The 19049-nt window shown below is 35.5% G+C and overlaps 2 protein-coding genes across 8 annotated transcripts; one reads left to right on the top strand and one right to left on the bottom strand.

The window, feature by feature from the left end:
* The first annotated feature begins 12338 nt into the window (after nt 1–12338).
* Nucleotides 12339–13618, top strand: LOC149679411 (poly [ADP-ribose] polymerase 1-like). Its single transcript, XM_089835141.1, has 2 exons — nt 12339–12675; nt 12738–13618. The coding sequence occupies exons 1-2, from the start codon at nt 12541–12543 to the stop codon at nt 12780–12782; spliced, it is 180 nt and encodes a 59-aa protein (XP_089691267.1). The 5' UTR covers nt 12339–12540; the 3' UTR covers nt 12783–13618.
* Nucleotides 13619–14653: 1035 nt separating this feature from the next.
* Nucleotides 14654–17035, bottom strand: LOC149679410 (uncharacterized). 7 transcript variants are annotated; one of them, XR_016365761.1, is made up of 5 exons: nt 16238–17035; nt 15794–16062; nt 15565–15689; nt 15371–15489; nt 14654–15308 (listed from the first exon to the last, which is right to left on the bottom strand). XR_016365761.1 is itself a non-coding variant. In XM_089835139.1 (3 exons), exons 1-3 carry the CDS (start codon nt 16239–16241, stop codon nt 15270–15272), a joined length of 735 nt encoding a protein of 244 aa, XP_089691265.1. In that variant the 5' UTR covers nt 16242–17035; the 3' UTR covers nt 14654–15269. The 7 variants fall into 7 exon arrangements, 2 of the variants coding, with proteins under 2 accessions (XP_089691265.1, XP_089691266.1); XR_016365760.1 differs by having other exon boundaries at nt 15371–15689; XR_016365762.1 differs by having other exon boundaries at nt 15371–15689; nt 15815–16062.
* Nucleotides 17036–19049: the final 2014 nt, after the last annotated feature.

The raw sequence follows: 19049 nt of genomic DNA, 5'->3' as shown, positions 1-19049 counted from the left end.
AAAAATCCAAAAATACCGAAACTTTTTTAGAAATCCAAAATAACATGTTAAATCCGGGAGTTTGTTCGTATTTTTTTAGAAATCCAAAATTTTGTGAAAATCCACAAAAAAAATCCAAAATTTTGTGAAAAATCCCCAAAAAAATCCAAAAAGAATACGATACAAATTACAGTTAAAAATACGAAATCCCAAAACAAATAACGATATTCCTAAAACAAATTACGAAATTCCATGAAAAAATTCAAAAACACAACGGTTTTTTTGAAAATCCTACTGGATTTTGGATTTTTATAAAAAATCGACAAATCCATTTAAAAAAAAATGCGTAAAAATCCATAAAAATCCCGTACGTTTTTTCTTCGAATGACGGACCCCTCGTATGTGACAATCTAATGACAAAAACTAAAAAAAACAATCTAAAGTTAACAAGGACACTGATGAAAAGTTCAAACCTATTTTTAACATTAATGCCCCCGATGAATCTTTCTCTGGAGCTTTCCAAGAATTGGCAGAAACGTATTGCAATGATTTAAATTTTGAAGAGCTTGAAAACGAACTGCTACATTTCAAGCATTTCGTGAAGAATGAAGAAAGCAAAAACCCAGAATTCTTTCATTCCTTCATTCTTACCAATAATATCATTTCAACTTTTCCAAACTTAGAAATTGTTTTGAGAATTTACTTGTGTTTGCAATGCAAGAGGCGAGAGATCCTTTTCAGCTTTAAAAAGAGCGAAAAACTACTTAAGAACCACATTAGCCCAGGAAAAATTAAGTTCTTTATCTTTGATATATATTGAAAAGGATTTGCTAAAAGACTTCATAGACTATGAACAGATAATTGATAAATTTCTTGAATTAGAAAGAAAGGAATTGAACTATTGAGTTCAAAAAGAAATTTAAATATGCAGTTCAGTGTTAAGTCAATTAAAAATTAATAAAAAATGTCTTTGTACACAAAGACGCGAAAAAGTAAGAGATAAGTGTAGAAAATTAATTGTTTGAAGTAACAGATATTCAAATTTTCATTTTTGAAGACGTGATTATAAAACATCAATTATTTTAAAAAATTTCTTATCTTAGTTTTTTTCACCAAAATTCCTTAAGTAAAATATTTTATCCTTAAACATGTGCATCATTTTAAAAATAGAAAACGTATGCATTTTATTTTCTTTTTAAAATTTAGAGCTAGTTTGAGTATTCGGGCCTATAAGGAGAATAAAATGGGCAGAAAGTTGTTGATAGCAGACAAAATAAAACAAGCATGAAAACTTAACAAAACGTGTTCGTTTATTTTAAAGTTTTCGAGGTTTCAAAAATTGACGTGTTGTATATCTATCAAAGCTACAGATCCTTTTGACTCTAATAACTACATCACAGTCAAAGGGCGAATGTAATTTTCGGTTCGCAATATTTTCAATTTTGAAATATAAAAATAAATACTTCTAGCTCTATTTTTCAGATATCCGAGTATTTGAACTTCCTCGAAGCAAATGTTTCTCGAAAATAAACAGTAGTATCAAAGTAGTTTCTCTGAAATTTTTGTGAAAAAAACTAAGATAAGAAATTTTTTAAAATAATTGATGTTTTATAATCACGTCTTCAAAAATGAAAATTTGAATATCTGTTACTTCAAACAATTAATTTTCTACACTTATCTCTTACTTTTTCGCGTCTTTGTGTACAAAGACATTTTTTATTAATATCTGTCACTTCAGTCTTAATATGAATTAAAACTGTTTAGAAACTAGTATTTTAAAACGTATACTGAAAAGCAGGCGCTCCATTTAAGTCTTGTGGTGTTGCGCGTATATTAGTTACCACGTTTGAACTAACAAGGCCCTAACCATCTATTATAGAAGTATTTATCTTGATTGCTTCAACGCCCAGTCCAACTCAAATTGCCTTCCCGTCGTTTTCACGTGCAAAGCACAGTGGATGCAATAATACAAATAGATTCCGAAGACTCAGGCTAAAAAATTATTACGTAGACCTGTGTACAAAAACAATCTATACACCTGTGCACAAACATATTCCATAGACCTGCGCTGGGTGACCACATTTCCTAAATTTTATAATTTTTCCTATTTTCGGATGTCTTCCTATTAGTTCCTATAATTTCGATAATTTTCCTATATTTTCCTATTTTTTGAAATTGTAGATATTTTGTGCGCTCTCACTTTTGGTTTTGTTATATATCACCAAAGCTATGGAAGCCTCTAAAAATATTTGTCACGGAAGTCGGTGATGTTTTAAAGTTATAGCATATGTTTCTCAGATTACGTTCCATAAATATGACACTTCCTATATTTCGAAATGCTCGAGACTTAATGAGAGCTAGTTCGAGAACGACGCGAGAATTGACTACACACGATTCTCTACTCCATCTTCCTATTTAGTCTGTACTAAGCCTTTGACAGGGCCTCATCAGGCGTCGCTTTACGAGAATCTATGACGTTTCATTTACGTCACTTCGAGACAAGCTCTCAGTTTCCAGTGACAAATTTATGTAACATATCTTACGAAATTATGGTTATAATTAAACCAAAGCTCCTTTGTAAATCTTGTCTTATTACTTTCAAAGCATTTGCAACATATATTTTGCTATTTTTTCAAGAGTAGTTCTCTTGTCTTTTCCTGTTTTTTTAATTATACATCTATATCTATATAAATCAAAGTCCTGACCGACTGACAGACTGACTGATAATCATCGCCCAGCCCAAACCGCTGGCCCCAGAAGGCTGAAAATTTGGAGGAACGTTACTCGTAAGTAGTAGGCGCGTACTAAGAAAGATTTTTCCAATCCGCCGCCATCTTCATAAATGACGCCCAGAAATGTAACAAATCTTCTCTTTGTAAGAAAGTCCGTGAGTTTCAACCGATTTCACAAATATTTAGTACACTGGATTCCTTTAACCTATAGACGGGTCTTGGTCTTTCGGGATCGATTTGTTGCCATCATTTTAAATGGCGGCCAGATATTTAAAAACCTTTCTTTATAGAATGTCTGCGTGTAAAGTAATAAAAAATGTCCCGACGAGCTGATGAGCGACGCCGAGTGCCTTCGCTCCTAGGATGCTACAAAAATATTAGTCGAATCAGTAAAATGTACCCATACTTGATGGAAGTTCTTACTACACTCAAGCGATGCCGCGGGTAACAGCTAGTCTCCTATAATTTCCTGTAAATCAATTGTAAATTTCCTATTTTCCTATAACTATTACAAGGTTATTTGTGGTCACCCTGAGTGCACAAACATATTTCGTAGATAACATAGACTTGTGAAAACACATGTCATATAATTGTGTACAAACAGATCCCGTAGACTTGTGCACAAACAGATCCCGTAGACTTGTGCACAAACAGATCCCTTAGAATTGTGCAAAAACAGATCCCTTAGAATTGAGCACAAACTGATGTCATAGACTTGCGCACAAAATTATGTCATAGACTTGCGCACAAAATTATGTCATAGACTTACGCACAAACAGATGTCATAAACTTGTGCAAAAAGAGATGTTATATACCTGTACACAAAACGATTCCATGGACCTCTGCACAAAAACATTCCATACCCCTATGCTCAAAAATATGCTCAAGAATATCTCGTACACCAGTGCACAAAAGTACTGCATATCCATTTGCACAAAAATATCCCGTATCCATTTGCAGAAAAATGTTCTTTAGACCTGTGCACAAACAGATGCAGTGGCCTTTGCAAAGACAGATTCCTTGGCCCTCTGCACAAACCGATTCAGTAGGCTTGTGCACAAAAATATTCCGTAGACCTGTGCACAAAAATATTCCGTAGACCTGTGCACAAACAGATACCGTAGACATGTGCACAAACATTCCGGATACTTGGACACAAACGGAAGTCACAGGGTTGTGCACAAACAGATGTCATAGACTTGCACAAAAAAATACATCATAGACTTGCGCAATAAGAGATGTCAAAGATATGTGCACATCAGAATCCACGGACTAGTGCAAAAACAGAAGTCTTAGACTTGTTTACAAACAGAAGTCATAGACCTGTTTCCATAAAGATTCCATACCCATTTGCACAAAACAATTTCATACCCATTTGCACGAAACGATTCCATACCCATTTGAACAAAACGATTCCATAGACCTGTGCCCAAAGAGATTCCATAAAACAGTGCACAAAAGATTCCCTAGACCTGTGCTCAAAAAAATATGCCGTAGGCCTGTGCACAAACAGATGCCGTACACCTGTAAAGAAACAGATTCCGTAAACCTGTGCACAAACAGATGCCGTAGGCCTGTGTACAAACAGATTCCGGAGATCTGTGCACAGATTCCGTAGCCATGTGCACAAACAAATTGCGTAGACTTGTACACAAGTGGAAGTCACAGGCTTGTGCACAACAGATGTCATAGACATGTTCAAACCAGATTCCATAGTTTTGTGCACAAACAGAAGTCATAGACATGTGCACAAAAACATTCTATACTTGTGCACATCAAGTTTCCATAGACCTGTGCAAAAAAGATTTCATGGAGATGTGCACAAAATATTTCATGGAACTGTGCACAAAACATTATATATGCCTGTGTTCATAAAGATTCCATAGACCTGTGTACATAAAGATTTCATACCCATAGCACAAAACTATTCCATAACCATTTGCACAGAATTATTCCCTAGACCTGCGCACAAAATATTTCATAAAACTGTGCTGTGCACAAAACGATTCCATTGACCTATGCACAAAATATTCTATTGGCTTTTGTATAAACATGTGACATAGACCTGTGTACAAAAATATTCCATGGACCTGTGCACAAAAACATGCCTTGGACCTGTTCAGAAACATTCCATACCCATATATGCTCAAAAATATTCCACACCCATTTGCACAAACATTTTCCGTAGACCCGTGCACAAACAGATGCCGTAGACTAGCGCATAAACAGTTTCCATAGATTTGCGCACAAATATATTACGTAGACTCGTGCACAAATAGATTCCACAGACTTGTACACAAATATATTACGTAGACTCGTGCACAAATAGATTCCACAGACTTGTACACAAACAGAAGTCACACGGTTTTGCACAATCCGATGTTATAGACTTGTGCACAACAGATGCTTGTGTAAAAAACTGATTTCATACTTCCTCAAAAAGAGATGTCATCGACATTTGCACAAGAGATTCCGTAGACTTGAACACATAAAGATTCTTCAGACTTGTGCACAAACATATTTTGTAGACCTGTACACACAGATACCATAGACTTGTGCAAAAATAGATGTCAAATATTTGTGCAAAAACACATACCTTAGACTTTTGCACAAACTGATGCCATAGACTTGTGCACAATCATATGTCCTAGACCGGTGTACAAAACATTCTATAGATTTGTGCACAAACATGAGTCATATACCTGTACACAAAAATATTCCACGGACTTCTGCACAAAAACATTCCATATACCTGTACACAAAAATAATCCATGGACCTCTGCACAAAAACATTCCATATACCTATGCTCAAAAATGTTCCTTACCCATTTGCACAAAAATGTCACGTTCACCTGTGCACAAAACTATCACGTACACCTGTGCACAAAATTATTCGGTATCCATTTTCACAAAATTATTCGGTATCCATTTTCACAAAAATATTCCGTACACCTGTGCACAAAAATACTCCAAATCCATTTTCACCATAATATTCCATACACCTATGCACAAAAATATTCCGCACACCTGTGAACAAAAACAGTTCGTACACCTATGCACAAAAATTTCCGTACAATTGTGCATAAAAATATTCCGTACACCAATGCATAAAAATATTTTGTACACTTGTGCACAAATAGAATCACAGACTTGTGTACAAAGAAATGTCGCAGACTTGCGCAAAAAGAGATGTTATAGACATGTGCACATCAGATTCCCTAGAGTTAGGCACAAACATTTTCAATGCCCCTATGCTCAAACAGATTTCAAACCCTTATGCTCAAAAAGATTCCATACCCATTTGCACAAAAATAATACGTAGACCCGTGCTCAAAAATATTCCGTAGACCTTTGCTCAGACAGAAGTCACTCGCGTGTGCACAAACAGATGTCATAGACTTGTGAATAAACAGATGTTATAGACTTGTGAATAAACAGATGTTATAGACTTGTGCACAAAGAGATGTTATAGACTTGTTCACACACAGGTGTTATAGACTTGTTCACAAGCAGGTGTTATAGAATTGATCACAAACAGGTGTTATAGACTTGTTCACAAACAGATGATTTAGACTTGTGCACAAACAGATGCTTTAGACTTGTGCACAAACAGATGCTTTAGACTTGTGCACAAACAGATGGAATAGACTTGTGCACAAACAGATGTTTTAGTCTTGTGTACAAACAGATGTTTTAGACTTGTGCACAAACAGATGTTTTAGGCTTGTGTACAAACAGATGTTTTAGACTTGAGCATAAACAAATGTTATTGACTTGCGCAAAAAGAGATGTTTTAGACTTGAGCATAAACAAATGTTATTGACTTTCGCAAAAAGAGATGTCATAGAAATGAGCAAATCAGATTCCATAGACCTGTGCACAAACAGAGGTCGTAGACCTGTGAACAAACAGATGTCGTAGACCTGTGCACAAACAGAAGTCGTAGACCTGTGCAAATAAAGATTTTTCACTTGGACACAAAGATTCTTCAGACTTGTGTGTGCACATAATGATTCTTCAGACTTGTGTGCACATAAAGATTCTTCAGACTTGTGTGCACATATAGATTCTTCAGACTTGTGTGCACTTAATGATTCTTCAGACTTGTGTGCACATAAAGATTCTTCAGACTTGTGTGCATATAAAGATTCTTCAGACTTGTGTGCACATAAAGATTCTTCAGACTTGTGTGCACATAAAGATTCTTCAGACTTGTGTGCACATAAAGATTCTTCAGACTTGTGTGCACATATAGATTCTTCAGACTTGTGTGCACATATAGATTCTTCAGACTTGTGTGCACTTAATGATTCTTCAGACTTGTGTGCACATAAAGATTCTTCAGACTTGTGTGCACATAATGATTCTTCAGACTTGTGTGCACATAATGATTCTTCAGACTTGTGTGCACATAAAGATTCTTCAAACTTGTACACATAAATATACCATAGACCCATGAACAAAAAATTCCATAGACCTGTGCACAGAAGATTCCATACTCCTATACTCAAAAGGATTCCATGCAGATTTGCACAAAAACATTCCGTAGACCTGTGTAAAACAATATTCCAGAGGCTGTGTAAAACAATATTCCATAGGCCTGTGCACGAAATGATTGCATAGGCCTCTGCACAAAGAGAATTTATACTCCTTTGCACAAAAATATTCTGTAGGTCTGCGCTTAAACAGATTCCGTAGACTTGTACACAAACAGATGTTATAGTTTAGACTCGTGTAAAAATTTAATTACCTATAATTGGTAATTATCTTTAATTGCTTATTTTGTTTAATTAAGTTTAATCTGTACTTCGCAACTAAATTAGTGGGACGCGCAATAGTTATAATGACAATTAAGCTAGCTAATTGCCCTACAAATTTGATTATCCGCAGTAAAACGACGTAAGTCCTAGAATGACTTTCCTTATTACTTAACCCAAGCAAAAAAGTCTTAAGTTCCACAGTTTAAAGGTAAACCACGTAATTCGGAGCAGGTACTTAAAACTATTAAAAACAATACTTAAACTTTGTTTTTCTTAATGAAACAAAAATTGGCGCCCACTTTAAAAATGGGGCTTTCATTTAAGTCCGTTTTCAAATCTATCAAACGTATAGTTATTTTTGTAAGGGTAGTTACAAAATGGGTAAGTTTGGAAAATTTCCCATGTTATTTCTATGGAGATTCTCTAGTTTTTCGCCAAAATCTGTGATTAATTTTATGGAAATGAAAACCACCCTTAGCAACTTTATGCTTTATAAAATAAACTATTAGGTGGATCATCTTGAAATTTTTACCACATATTAAGGGCCCGGTTTTTAGTTCAGTAGAAAAATTTCGAAACAATAAACTTAATACGAAAAAAGTTAAAACCAATCCAAAAACCTTCCTTATACATTAAAGCCGTCATCAGGCCTTATCTAAGGGAGCTACCGCTCCCTTAGAATACAAAAACAGTATGTCTCTTAGATTCTCTTAAACTGTGGTCTGCGCCCGGAAATAACGCCTTGCCTAGGGCCCAAAATATTGTTAATCCGGCCCTGAGTATAAAAGACCCATCGTTAATGAGTAACGGGGCAGTTCTTATCCTACACGTGACGATCGACATTATGTCCAAATAAACTTTAATTAAAACTATAACCGATTGTGTCTTCATTCACAAACACAACATCTTGCCGTGTCGAGGAGGGTCTGGTTTGCTCTTTTCGCAACACCATTTTGTTGAGGAGTTCCGGGTATCGTCAATTGCCTGTCAATTCCGAGTTCGCTAAGCGTCGCCTTGAACGAATTTCCCATATATTCTCCCCCGTTATCACTTCGTAAAGTGCCTATCTTCGTTTCTTGAGCATTTTCTACTTTTCGTCTATACACGTCAAATTTCTCCTCAACTTCGCTCTTTTTAGTTATCAAGTAAACCTCCGTGTATCGTGAATAGTCGTCTATAAAGGTCACGAAGTATTTCTTGCCTCCCTTCGATATTGGCGTGATAGGACCACAAACGTCCGTATGAACCAATCGTAAGGGTTTTTCTTCTCTAGTGAAACTTTTCTTCGGGAAAGGAGTAGCTTTCAATTTTCCTTCCATGCATGTTTCGCATTTGGAATAGATCTTCTCTTCCATGACGTCTAGTTGTATATTACTTTTGTTTGACACTTCTTTAACAGCCGTAACATGTAAGTGACCCAAACGTTGGTGCCATAAGTCTAGCGTCTTTGACATGGCTTTGTTGGCAACCTTCTTCGGTTGTACTTCATGAAAGTAATTATATAGAAAAGGACTTGGTTTGCCCAAGCCTAAAAAACAAAACGATAAGAGTTTTTTCCAGTTGACTGAAGCGCGGATATTTTATTTTTCTATATAATTTTAAAGACAATCCGCATTTTACTACTCTTTAGAATTTAATTCAATCTCCTGATTTTACTGCTAATGGATTTATTTCCTATAAATTAATTGAAATAAAAAATTACTTATCTCAGATTTTTCATGATAAAATTTTACGAAAATGGAATTGTTGAAAAATCTGAGATAAGTAATTTTTTATTTCAATTAATTTATAGGAAATAAATCCATTAGCAGTAAAATCAGGAGATTGAATTAAATTCTAAAGAGTAGTAAAATACGGATTGTCTTTAAAATTATATAGAAAAATAAAATATCCGCGCTTCAGTCAACAGCCCCTTCCAAAAAGTTTGACTGCCTTGTGCATCTTGTTGTTTAAGTTCTTCGCGCATGCGCACTTGGAGCTAAAAAACGTCATATCTAGGTTGTGAACTAGGCTATGCGGGGAAACTACTTCCTGTTTGTGGGAAGAACTGAACTGACTCAGACTAAGAACATTTTTTCAAAACTTTTTGGAAGGGGCTACTGGAAAAAACTCTTATCGTTTTGTTTTTTAGGCTTGGGCAAACCAAGTCCTTTTTTATATAATTCAGTCTGCATTTGTATTAATCTAATATAAAGCAATTTTTTGCCTGAAATGCGAAATTTTTCACTTCTAGGACGAGGTTAAAAATGGTTCTACACTTCTACTAATTCTTATAAGATACGGCTCACAATTCGTTTTAGAACCCGAGCTTAATAGTCAACTTCAAAACGAACATCCTGCCACGATTTTTAAACTATCAAATCCGTATCTTTTACAGTCCACTCTACGATTACAACTATCCATGACATTGCGTTCACTGCCCTTGTACGTTTACAGTGAGTGGCACCGTGGCCAGTTATTTTAATTAAAATACCTAGGCCACAGGTCCAGTTTTAAAAAAATACTTATCCATCTATCCTTATACCTTACTGAAGGCTACAGTGAAATATCCATGAAGCGTAAGCTTCTATTATAAATCCATGGCCTAAGTAAGGCAACTTAAGCCTTGGTCGAAACTAACATCTAAAATATAAATTAAAAAGGTATCCTAAGTATAGAATTTCAACCGAGACACATAATTAAACGAAAAATAGACCCGCCAGAGAAATTTTTAATAAATATAGTGTTATATTTATTGAAAAATATCAAGTTAAAGTTCCAAGGCGGTGAAATGGCAAATTAGCGTCGTCTACTGTAGAGTAATGAACAATTAGCGTCGTCTACTGTAGAGTAATGAACAATTAGCGTCGTCTGCTGTAGAATAATCTTTTGAGGTACTTACATTTTTAATTAAATTAACATACTTAGACTTAATTAATTTTCATGAAACTTGAAAAAGGCACACCTTGAATAGTTACTTGTTAATTTGAAAGTATTCCGAAACGTAACTTCGCTTTAGTTTTTAAATGATTCGATGTACAGGAGCACCAAAAACCCCATGTTATTCCTATGGGAAAATCGGCGAAAATCTGTGAATTTTCATTTAACATTACGGGAGGGTGTGGGATCTTATCTAGAAGGGCCTACCGGCCCTCTAGAATAGAGACGTTGTTCTTTTCGTCCTATTGCTATTTGTGCTCCGTCTTTTCTTTCTATCGTCGCGGAATGTTTGTCGAGTAAGATGCTGGCGTCTTTATCAGTGATTTGGCTTGCTGGTAGCAAATTTCCCTCAAGCTCCGGGATGTACAACGTATTTGCCAAAGTTAGGGTGCAACCTCCATTTTCTGCCGATAACTCGATTTGCAAATCTCCAATCCCAGTTGCAGTTAATACTCCACCCCCTGCCACATCCACAGTAGCACTTTCTTCCTTGAAGGTAATGAAATTTTTCCAGCGTGGCGTCATATGATCAGTGCATCCACTGTCCAACATCCAACGACCATTGGACGAAGCATGTCCATGTCTTATGGCAGTGAGAGCCGCGTGTGATATAGTTGGGTTTGCTCTGTTAGAATTTTCTTGTCTCTTGCTTACATATGTCGCCTCATGTTTTACGGAAGTCGCTTTGTACTTTCCATTCTTTTCGTCTTCTTCTCGTGTGCAGTTTCTCGCTATATGTCCAAATTCTAGACAAGTATAACATCGCAGACTAGCGTGGGATTTTGTGTCGTCAACTATACTTTCCACGTTTTTTCTGCTGCCGTTGGACCAAAAATAAATAGGGGAAAGTGTCGGACTGCCATATTTTCCTGCCTTTGCCTTAGCTTGACATGCATTTCGAGACGCTCAAGCGCGCGAAAGGTGTTTAAAATGGTATCAGCCAATCAGATTTGTAGTTGATGATGTCATTCTTCCCGAAAATAACGCTCGTACGCCACCAAACGGGAGAATTTGGCATAGGCTTATCTCAAGGAAGAGTTACAACCTCGGACCTCCGCGCTCTGTTCTATTTTCTTTAGTGTTATTTTTGCGTTTGAACGAGGTTGAAGTTTGTTTAAAACGTTAGCAAGCCGAAATTAAATTTAAAATGCCGCAGATGTTCTTGAAATCATCATTTAATTCAAAAAACTCATCGTTAAAATCCTTTAGAATTTCATTTAAACTTAGGCCCTGAGTTAAAACGTTTTAATATTAGTAAATAACATCAATATTAGCAAACTAAATTAAAACAATCATGTACATCATCAAATTAAATTGTGGCGATAAACTGCAGTGGCCACTTTTAGCCTCAGTCAAAAGCAGCTAATGTAAAATAAAACCGCACTATTTCTTCACGCTCAATATCACAAATTATCTTAGGTACATGGTGAATAGGTGAGGGGGATGGAACAGATTTCTCGAGTATGCATTCACCCCTCCACATGCATGTCACAGACGAAGGAGAGAGTCCGACACTTTCCCCTATTTATTTTTGGTTGGACCTATGCATTCTATTTTCACGTACTGTACTTCTGCCTCTGCTATATCGTCCTGTGTTCGAATGTCTGTAGTTACTTTGTGCAGCCATAGCGGAGTTACTGTCGTCTTCTTCTTTCACACTTCTTCTATACTGGTTGGTAGATTCAAGCCTTCTCTCTTCCTCGAGTAATTTCGACTTCAATGTTGATAAATCAAGGTCATTTTTATCAATTCGTAAACTTCTGACAAGAAATTCATACTCTTTCGGTAGTCTAAGAACGGCAAAACCAGCCAAGACTACTTCCTCAAATTCAAAACCAGAGTGGCTTACTTTATGGTACAGAGCACTTCTTCTAGTGAGGTATTCTCCAATACTTTCATTTTGACCTTTTCCGGTGTTAACGAAATCCTTTAAAATAAGAAGTCCATGCCACGTGTCGAAAGTAGTGTGTATATTTTTTAACGTATCCCAAATCGCTTTTGCACTTATGCATTCTGCAGTGTCATCTAAACTTTCGTCATTTACAATCAGGTACATAACGTTTTGGTTTTTAAATACATCATTAACCAGAAAAGTAAACCAAATAATCAAGCTGTGCTAAATTATTCAAACCTCTTTGTATGATTTAGAGATGGATCCAGGTCCACGGTGGCGTACCGAATATGCCAAAATTGGCAGGTCATCATGTAAAAGCTGTAAAAGCAGCATAGCTAAAGATGAGCTAAGAATGGCGGCAATTGTTCGGTCACGAATGTTTGATGGAAAGGTAAATATCAAAATTGAGCATCTGATGACGCGTGTAACATTAATTTCTTATTGTGGAAACAGGTTCCAAATTGGTACCATTTTCTTTGTTTTTTTCTAAAAGTTTAAAGTGTCAACTGAGGCTGACCGCTCACACTTTGAGGCTTTACGTTGGGAAGATCAAGAGAAAATGAGTAAAATTTCGAGTGGGTCTCAAGCAGCAGCTGCTGCTTCAAGCAAAACCCCATCTAAAGGAACAAAGAGAAAAAGCTCCTCCATTGAAATTCAAGACTTCTCAACTGAATATGCCGAAAGTAATCGGTCATCTTGCAAAGGTTGTGGAGAAACAATCGTAAAAGATCAAGTTCGCATTTCAAAACTTGACAGACAGAGTGAAAAAGCTAGACGATTTGGTCCACTACCAGCGTGGTATCACGTTGATTGCTTTGTACAAGCGAGAGAAACTTTGGAGTTTTTTGAAGATGGCTCTAAAATACCAGAATTTAAGACACTCGTTGTTGAAGATCTAAAGGCCATCAAAGAAAAAATATAGAAAATAGAAGTAACTCCACTAAAGAAGATAAAGAAAGTGTAGCGAAGTTGTGCGACGATAAAATATTCGCTTAGCATATTGCTAAGATCACGATTAAAAGTTTAAGGGGAAAACCTCACTACAAAGAGGAATAAATATAAACACGTGGTCCGGGCTCGTTACCCTTACTTTCTCTAGCGGGGTAGCGTATAAAGATTAAAATACTATTGGTCAGTATGTCTAGGGGATTTTTAGAGAGGGAATAATTAAACGACATTGAGAGTTACCAAGGTCTTAATGTTTAATTTTAATAAACTCACTAACAAATGCATAACCAATAAACTAAAATAATAAACATGCACGCGACAAAGAAAATAATAATAAAAATAAAACTATTCATGCACAATGAAATAATAAATTTATAAAAACAAAATGGTCATGGCCCATTCTCTTACTTCTCGTTAAGCGAGATATACCTATAATGGTTTCAAATGATCGTACAAAGTTTCAAAGTTTTAAAACAAATACTTCTTTTCTAGTTCCCTCACGCCAAGAAGCAGTGTAAGCACAATACAGCTCCGTGGTGTAAGGGGACTAGCCTCCCGCGTTTAGTGAACGCGAGCTCCATCTAGCGAGAACAACTCTTCTAATATGGCGATCCTTCCCCTGTGCGTTGGTTTCTCGGCAAGTATTTAGTGGAATGGTCTATCAAATGCAATTCTTAGCTTTACTAGTACAATTAAATGCAAATCTTGACCCTACTAGCACAATTAAATGCAATTCTTAACCTTACCAGCACAATTAAATGGAATACTTAACCTTACAATTAAAATTTCCTTCCTTTTAAAAAACAAACAAAGGAAAAAATATCATCACCTTACTACAATCTTCTCCCTTCACAGGCGAGCGAAAAATTTTATACTGTCAAAGGCGATAATGTGGCACAACAGCTACAGGAAGGTCGGACTAATAGCCCTATCGTAGATATACATCATACGATGTAGCGACATGTATAGAGATAGTTGCATTATCAGTGTCAGCGTTTCGATTAAAATTCAAAACGCAAAAACTTTCAAAGATTACCATCTTTTATTTATGTCTCCATTAAAGAGTGCAAAACAAAATTATTGAAAAAATGTAACAAGTACAATAGCAATTTTAAGGGACTTATTTAAAATTGCGTAAATTTAGAAAAACATTTCTTGAACATGAAATTAGTTGAAAATTTTGTATGGCCAATAAAAACTACAAACACATGTTCGTTTATTTGGAGTAAAGCTATGAAAAAAACCCAACAAAACGAGTAACTTTATACAATAATCACTAAATAAGGGAAAACTAAATGTGAACAAAAAAATTAGTATGTAATTCTACATTCCTTTTGTAAAATTGTGTAGCTTTTGAAGGAAAATTCTTGAATACGAAAGTAATACTAAGATAACAATGTTTGGGTTAATTTGAAAAAATTCTTTGAAAAAAAAACCCCTGACAAAAGAAGTAACTTTTCCTTGTCACAGTGTAATCACTAAACAATAAACAATATTTATGTAAGGATACTAAGGATGTAACCTAAGATGTAACTACAACTGCGCACAATTCTAAATTACTTATTTAAAAATGCTCAGTTTTTTTGAAGAAAAAAATCTCTGCACAAAATTCAACAACTTGTTTTATTTAGAAAACAAATGCATTAATTTGAAGAGGAAAAAAACCAAGTAAATATGAGTGAAGTTACACGCATTTTAAGAACTTAATTTGCGCAATTAAGATCTAACTCAGGAAAAAGCTGAATTAAAATACCAGTAATGGTTTCCTTCATCATATCTTGAAAGTAAAAATTCTTCAATATCTTAAGGAGGTTTTTGGCCAAGTTCTTACTGACAACAGTTCGAGCGAGGTAATATTTCAACAGATCCGTATCGTATTCAGCCAACGTTTCGATAATGGGAAGATGATCAGGAGATAACAAATTCTTGTCATAGCTCTTGGGCTCAATGCTATCAATTACCATTTTGATGTACACAGCGTCTTTGTTTACAGCCAATTCAGAAGTGATGTCATCAAAGAACCTTGAATCGATAACTTTAATTAATTCTTCTCTTGGGAATCTGGTCCAACAATATCTAAACAGAATACTACAGTTGTAGCGTCTGACAAACTCGAACGCGCCATCAGCAAACTCTACCAAATCATTGCCGTTTGTAGCTTCAATGGCGCCTTCCAATTTGCCAATGTAATGGCCCAATGCCTTTAGAATATGTGTATTTCTTGGCCACGCGAAGTATGATATGTTCATCAATAACTCTTCAGGAGGTTCAAATTTGGATACTAATGCGCACATTTGCGTGTAATTTAATTGACTCAATAAATATCCCTGACCTGATACTTCTGAAAGTTGGAGAGGGTTGTTGCTTGCATAATTCGATGGTTTAAAAATAATATCCAAGGCCTCAATTTTTTCTTCTTCAGTTAAATTATTAAACAGAAATTTTACAGTTGATTTTCTAAATTCCAAACGATGAAAAACCATGACAAAAAATTGAACATCAATTGTCGTAAAAAAAGATGGGTCTAAAAAGGAATAATTCGGCGGGGGCAGCCCTCCTACTTTATAAATCCAGTATCTAACCATCAAATATTCATTATCATGGAAATATTTTAAATGCTGTTCTTCTCTGATTCTTGGCCACAATTCCCCAATTTTATCCTCCAAACAGTACGTGCACGCCATGTAAAAACTGAATGTCAAATCGAGGTCACTTTGATTCTCTAGTAGTAATCTGGTCATCTTGGGTCGATTTAATGAGCCTTCAACAGTCCAGCTCAAATTGGAGAGTTGGTGTTCCAGGGTAATGTCAGTGATGTGGTTTTTGATTTCTAAAAGCCAATGATATATTTCATTTCCTACATCATTCAATATCAATAGGGTAATTTCTTTAAAAAGTGTTGGTATGTTGGAACGCTTCAATTCGTCAATTGCTCCGTCGTTCAGTGACTCGAGGTTTAACCGAAAACGCAGAGGATATCGCAAGGAATTTTTAATTGAACTAACCCATACTAACGAGGCGAATTTAGTCAGGGCTTGGCGTTGAAGCGAAATCGCAGGCAGCTTGGCAAGCTCCATTTCGAATCTTTCAATACGGCTTTTAATAAATGGGCGTATTCCCTATGTGTACATACTTGATGTATCGAATCTTCAAAATTTCCAATAGTGAGTAATAGTGTTAACTAAATGTTTTCGATATGAATCTTCAATCTAATCATCAGGAATTATCGCTTTTGTTGCAATGCGACTGACCTTAAACCATAAAAATTAAATAAGAACAAGAGGTTATTTCTTCCATGCAAAAGCAAGAAAAAAACATGCATTACTGCAGTCATCGCTAAATAAAAAATGCATTAATGCAGTTATTGCAAAATAAAACATTCCAAAAGGGATTTCAAAAATGAAATACAACTCCATGCATCTTACAAGAAGATAGATTGCTAAAACGCATCACGATGGTACCCATAGTTAATTGTAATTACCGACAATTATCTTCAATTTTTCTAACTTCAGAGCTTCAAACAACGGTTTAAAATATGAATGGATTTAACAGTCACAGTAAAACGTTAAGAGTATGATGAAATACTAATTAAACGAGTACACCAACTGAAATATTTAAGTTAATGCCAAAATTAAAGGAAATGCCACCCCACATGTCTCCCAAAACAAGCTCTAATTTCCTTCTAGAAAACAGATGAGAATTTGAGAAAGGACTCTGTTTCCGCCCAAACGCCAAGTTTTCCAGCACAAAATAAACACCTATAATGTCGCTTCGGCAGAAAAGTAAATTAAGGAAAAAAGTAATTATAACAAGTTGGGAAAGCCAAAATATTACCTCTCCGAGTGGAGATGACTATCACTACCCCTTAAACAACCTAAATATATGCATCTATCGCTTTTTTTAATTCTTTGCAAGTGCAGGAATTGAATTTTAAAATAGTCTATTGTTCAAGCCTTTTCAATATCTCTCAATTGCTGTGGAAACTCTACTCTCTCGCTATACCTCAACCGCATTCTTAGTCTACCAGTATGATTTGTAACATTTGTCCATATCAAAGCTGAATCCTACCTCGCCACACAAAAAGCAAATGTGCCCAAATCATGGAAGCCACAACCCAATCACACATAAGCTTGGCTCCCACTTAACCAAAATAATTATTAAACAGTTAAATACTCACAAAGGTTGGCAAAATCAATCTCCTTCAGTAATACGTAAGGCTTAATTATATTATTTGCCGAACAAAATTAATCGAGCAAATCTAACACTTAACTTCTTCCTTCGAAATTCTATCAAAGAATGATTCAACTGTTTAAAAAAAGGTTTTTTTCGCAAATAGGGCGCTATCATATCAACCGCAATTCCGTCATATTTAAAAAATATACATGGCCAACACTTTTTTAGACACAATAGTGGAAGTTTTAGTCTCATTTAAAACATGTAAAACAATTATCTCATCTACAAATAGCTTACACATGTCTTTTTTTACCAATATCTAGCCGTTTGGATTTTTCTAAAGCAATCTTACCACCAAAATATTTTTTGATGTAGAATAAATGTTCTATGTTCTTCATTTTTGAAAATATATTTTTTAGCGTTTGTAATTATTACTCTCTACACCTACACTAATCTAACAAGGAGTAAAAATCCACTAGTGGAAGCGGTGTTTTTATTGAAAATATATTTTTTAAGCATTAAATCTAACTGGGAGTAATATGAAAGGAGTAGAAGCTTATCTGTCTTAGGAAATATGAAATTTTATCTTAACAGTTCGTTAAATCATAAGTTTATAACGAAAAAACGCGGAAGGGGAAAACGAGCAGACAACAACGATTTTTGGGGGTAGAAGTTTAAGAGCGCCATCTGTCGTCCGTGCCAAAGTTGAACTTCCACTCGAAGGCAATGGGAAAGTGGATAAAATAATGCCATCAGCTATTTAACTGCGTCGATATATTTAACGACTTGACCCATGACATGCCCTTAACACTGGCTTCTATGAATCCTATTTATTCTTGGATGCTAGGAAACTTGGTAGACGTAACAGTCTGTACCAAGTACCCAAGCATCCTTCAATAAACGCCTGGCAACATTGTGGTACACATGGTACAACTAAAAAATAGGATGTGTATTTATCTTTCGACTCACTCCAAGCCTTTAAGCCCTCAATACAGAGGATTTGAAACACTATCGTAATTCCTAGTGTCTCGAATCTCTACGTTCCTGTCCATTATGAACAGTGCTGAGAGAATGATACATCAGAAAGAGCCATTCAAATCGAATTGCCGAAAATATTATCCATATTTTCATTTCATATAACTGAGAAAACAAATTATTATGGTTCTGAGAGGAGCTTCCCATTTTGGTTGTTGTTCTCAAAAATATATCGCAATGCACGGGCCTCGATAGATATTGGAGGCAATGAATAAAATATATCGCAATGCACGCGCCTTGATAGATAGAGGAGGCAATGTAGGAAACATAACGCAATGCACGGGCCTTGATAGATATAGGAGGCAATGATTTAACGACTTCGGTACTTGGGTTTATCTTTAATATTTAAATAAATATAATTATTTTTAATTATTTTAATCGCCAGTAAATAACTTTAAAAATAGTTAAATCGTTTAAAATAAAGTTGTTCATAATATCTTTCGAATCTTTGCTAATATTGACGTTTAAAGTGAAGGGTACCCTTCTTGCCCGCTTTCTTCAAATTTTGGGGTATATATACGATCCGTTTCCATTATAATAATAGATAAAAACGCATTCGCGCGAACCTTTGGTGGAAGCCCTGCCATTGGGAGGCTAGACGTTTCTCGT

The sequence above is a fragment of the Phalangium opilio genome, unplaced genomic scaffold (genome assembly GCF_054372755.1).
Source record: "Phalangium opilio isolate 3A_F unplaced genomic scaffold, DU_Popi_V2 ptg000041l_1, whole genome shotgun sequence".
Classification (NCBI taxonomy): Eukaryota; Metazoa; Arthropoda; class Arachnida; order Opiliones; family Phalangiidae; genus Phalangium; species Phalangium opilio.
Note: the sequence above shows the minus strand (reverse complement) of the source record. Positions and strands in the feature narration are given on the sequence as shown.

Coding starts and splice junctions, on each gene's coding strand:
- LOC149679411 (XM_089835141.1), top strand. CDS start 12,541: ATGGATCCAGGTCCACGGTGGCGTACCGAATATGCCAAAATTGGCAGG. Junction 12,676..12,737: donor CACGAATGTTTGATGGAAAG/GTAAATATCAAA, acceptor TTGTGGAAACAG/GTTCCAAATTGGTACCATTT.
- LOC149679410 (XM_089835139.1), bottom strand. Junction 15,309..15,370: donor CTACAAACGGCAATGATTTG/GTAGAGTTTGCT, acceptor TATTCTGTTTAG/ATATTGTTGGACCAGATTCC.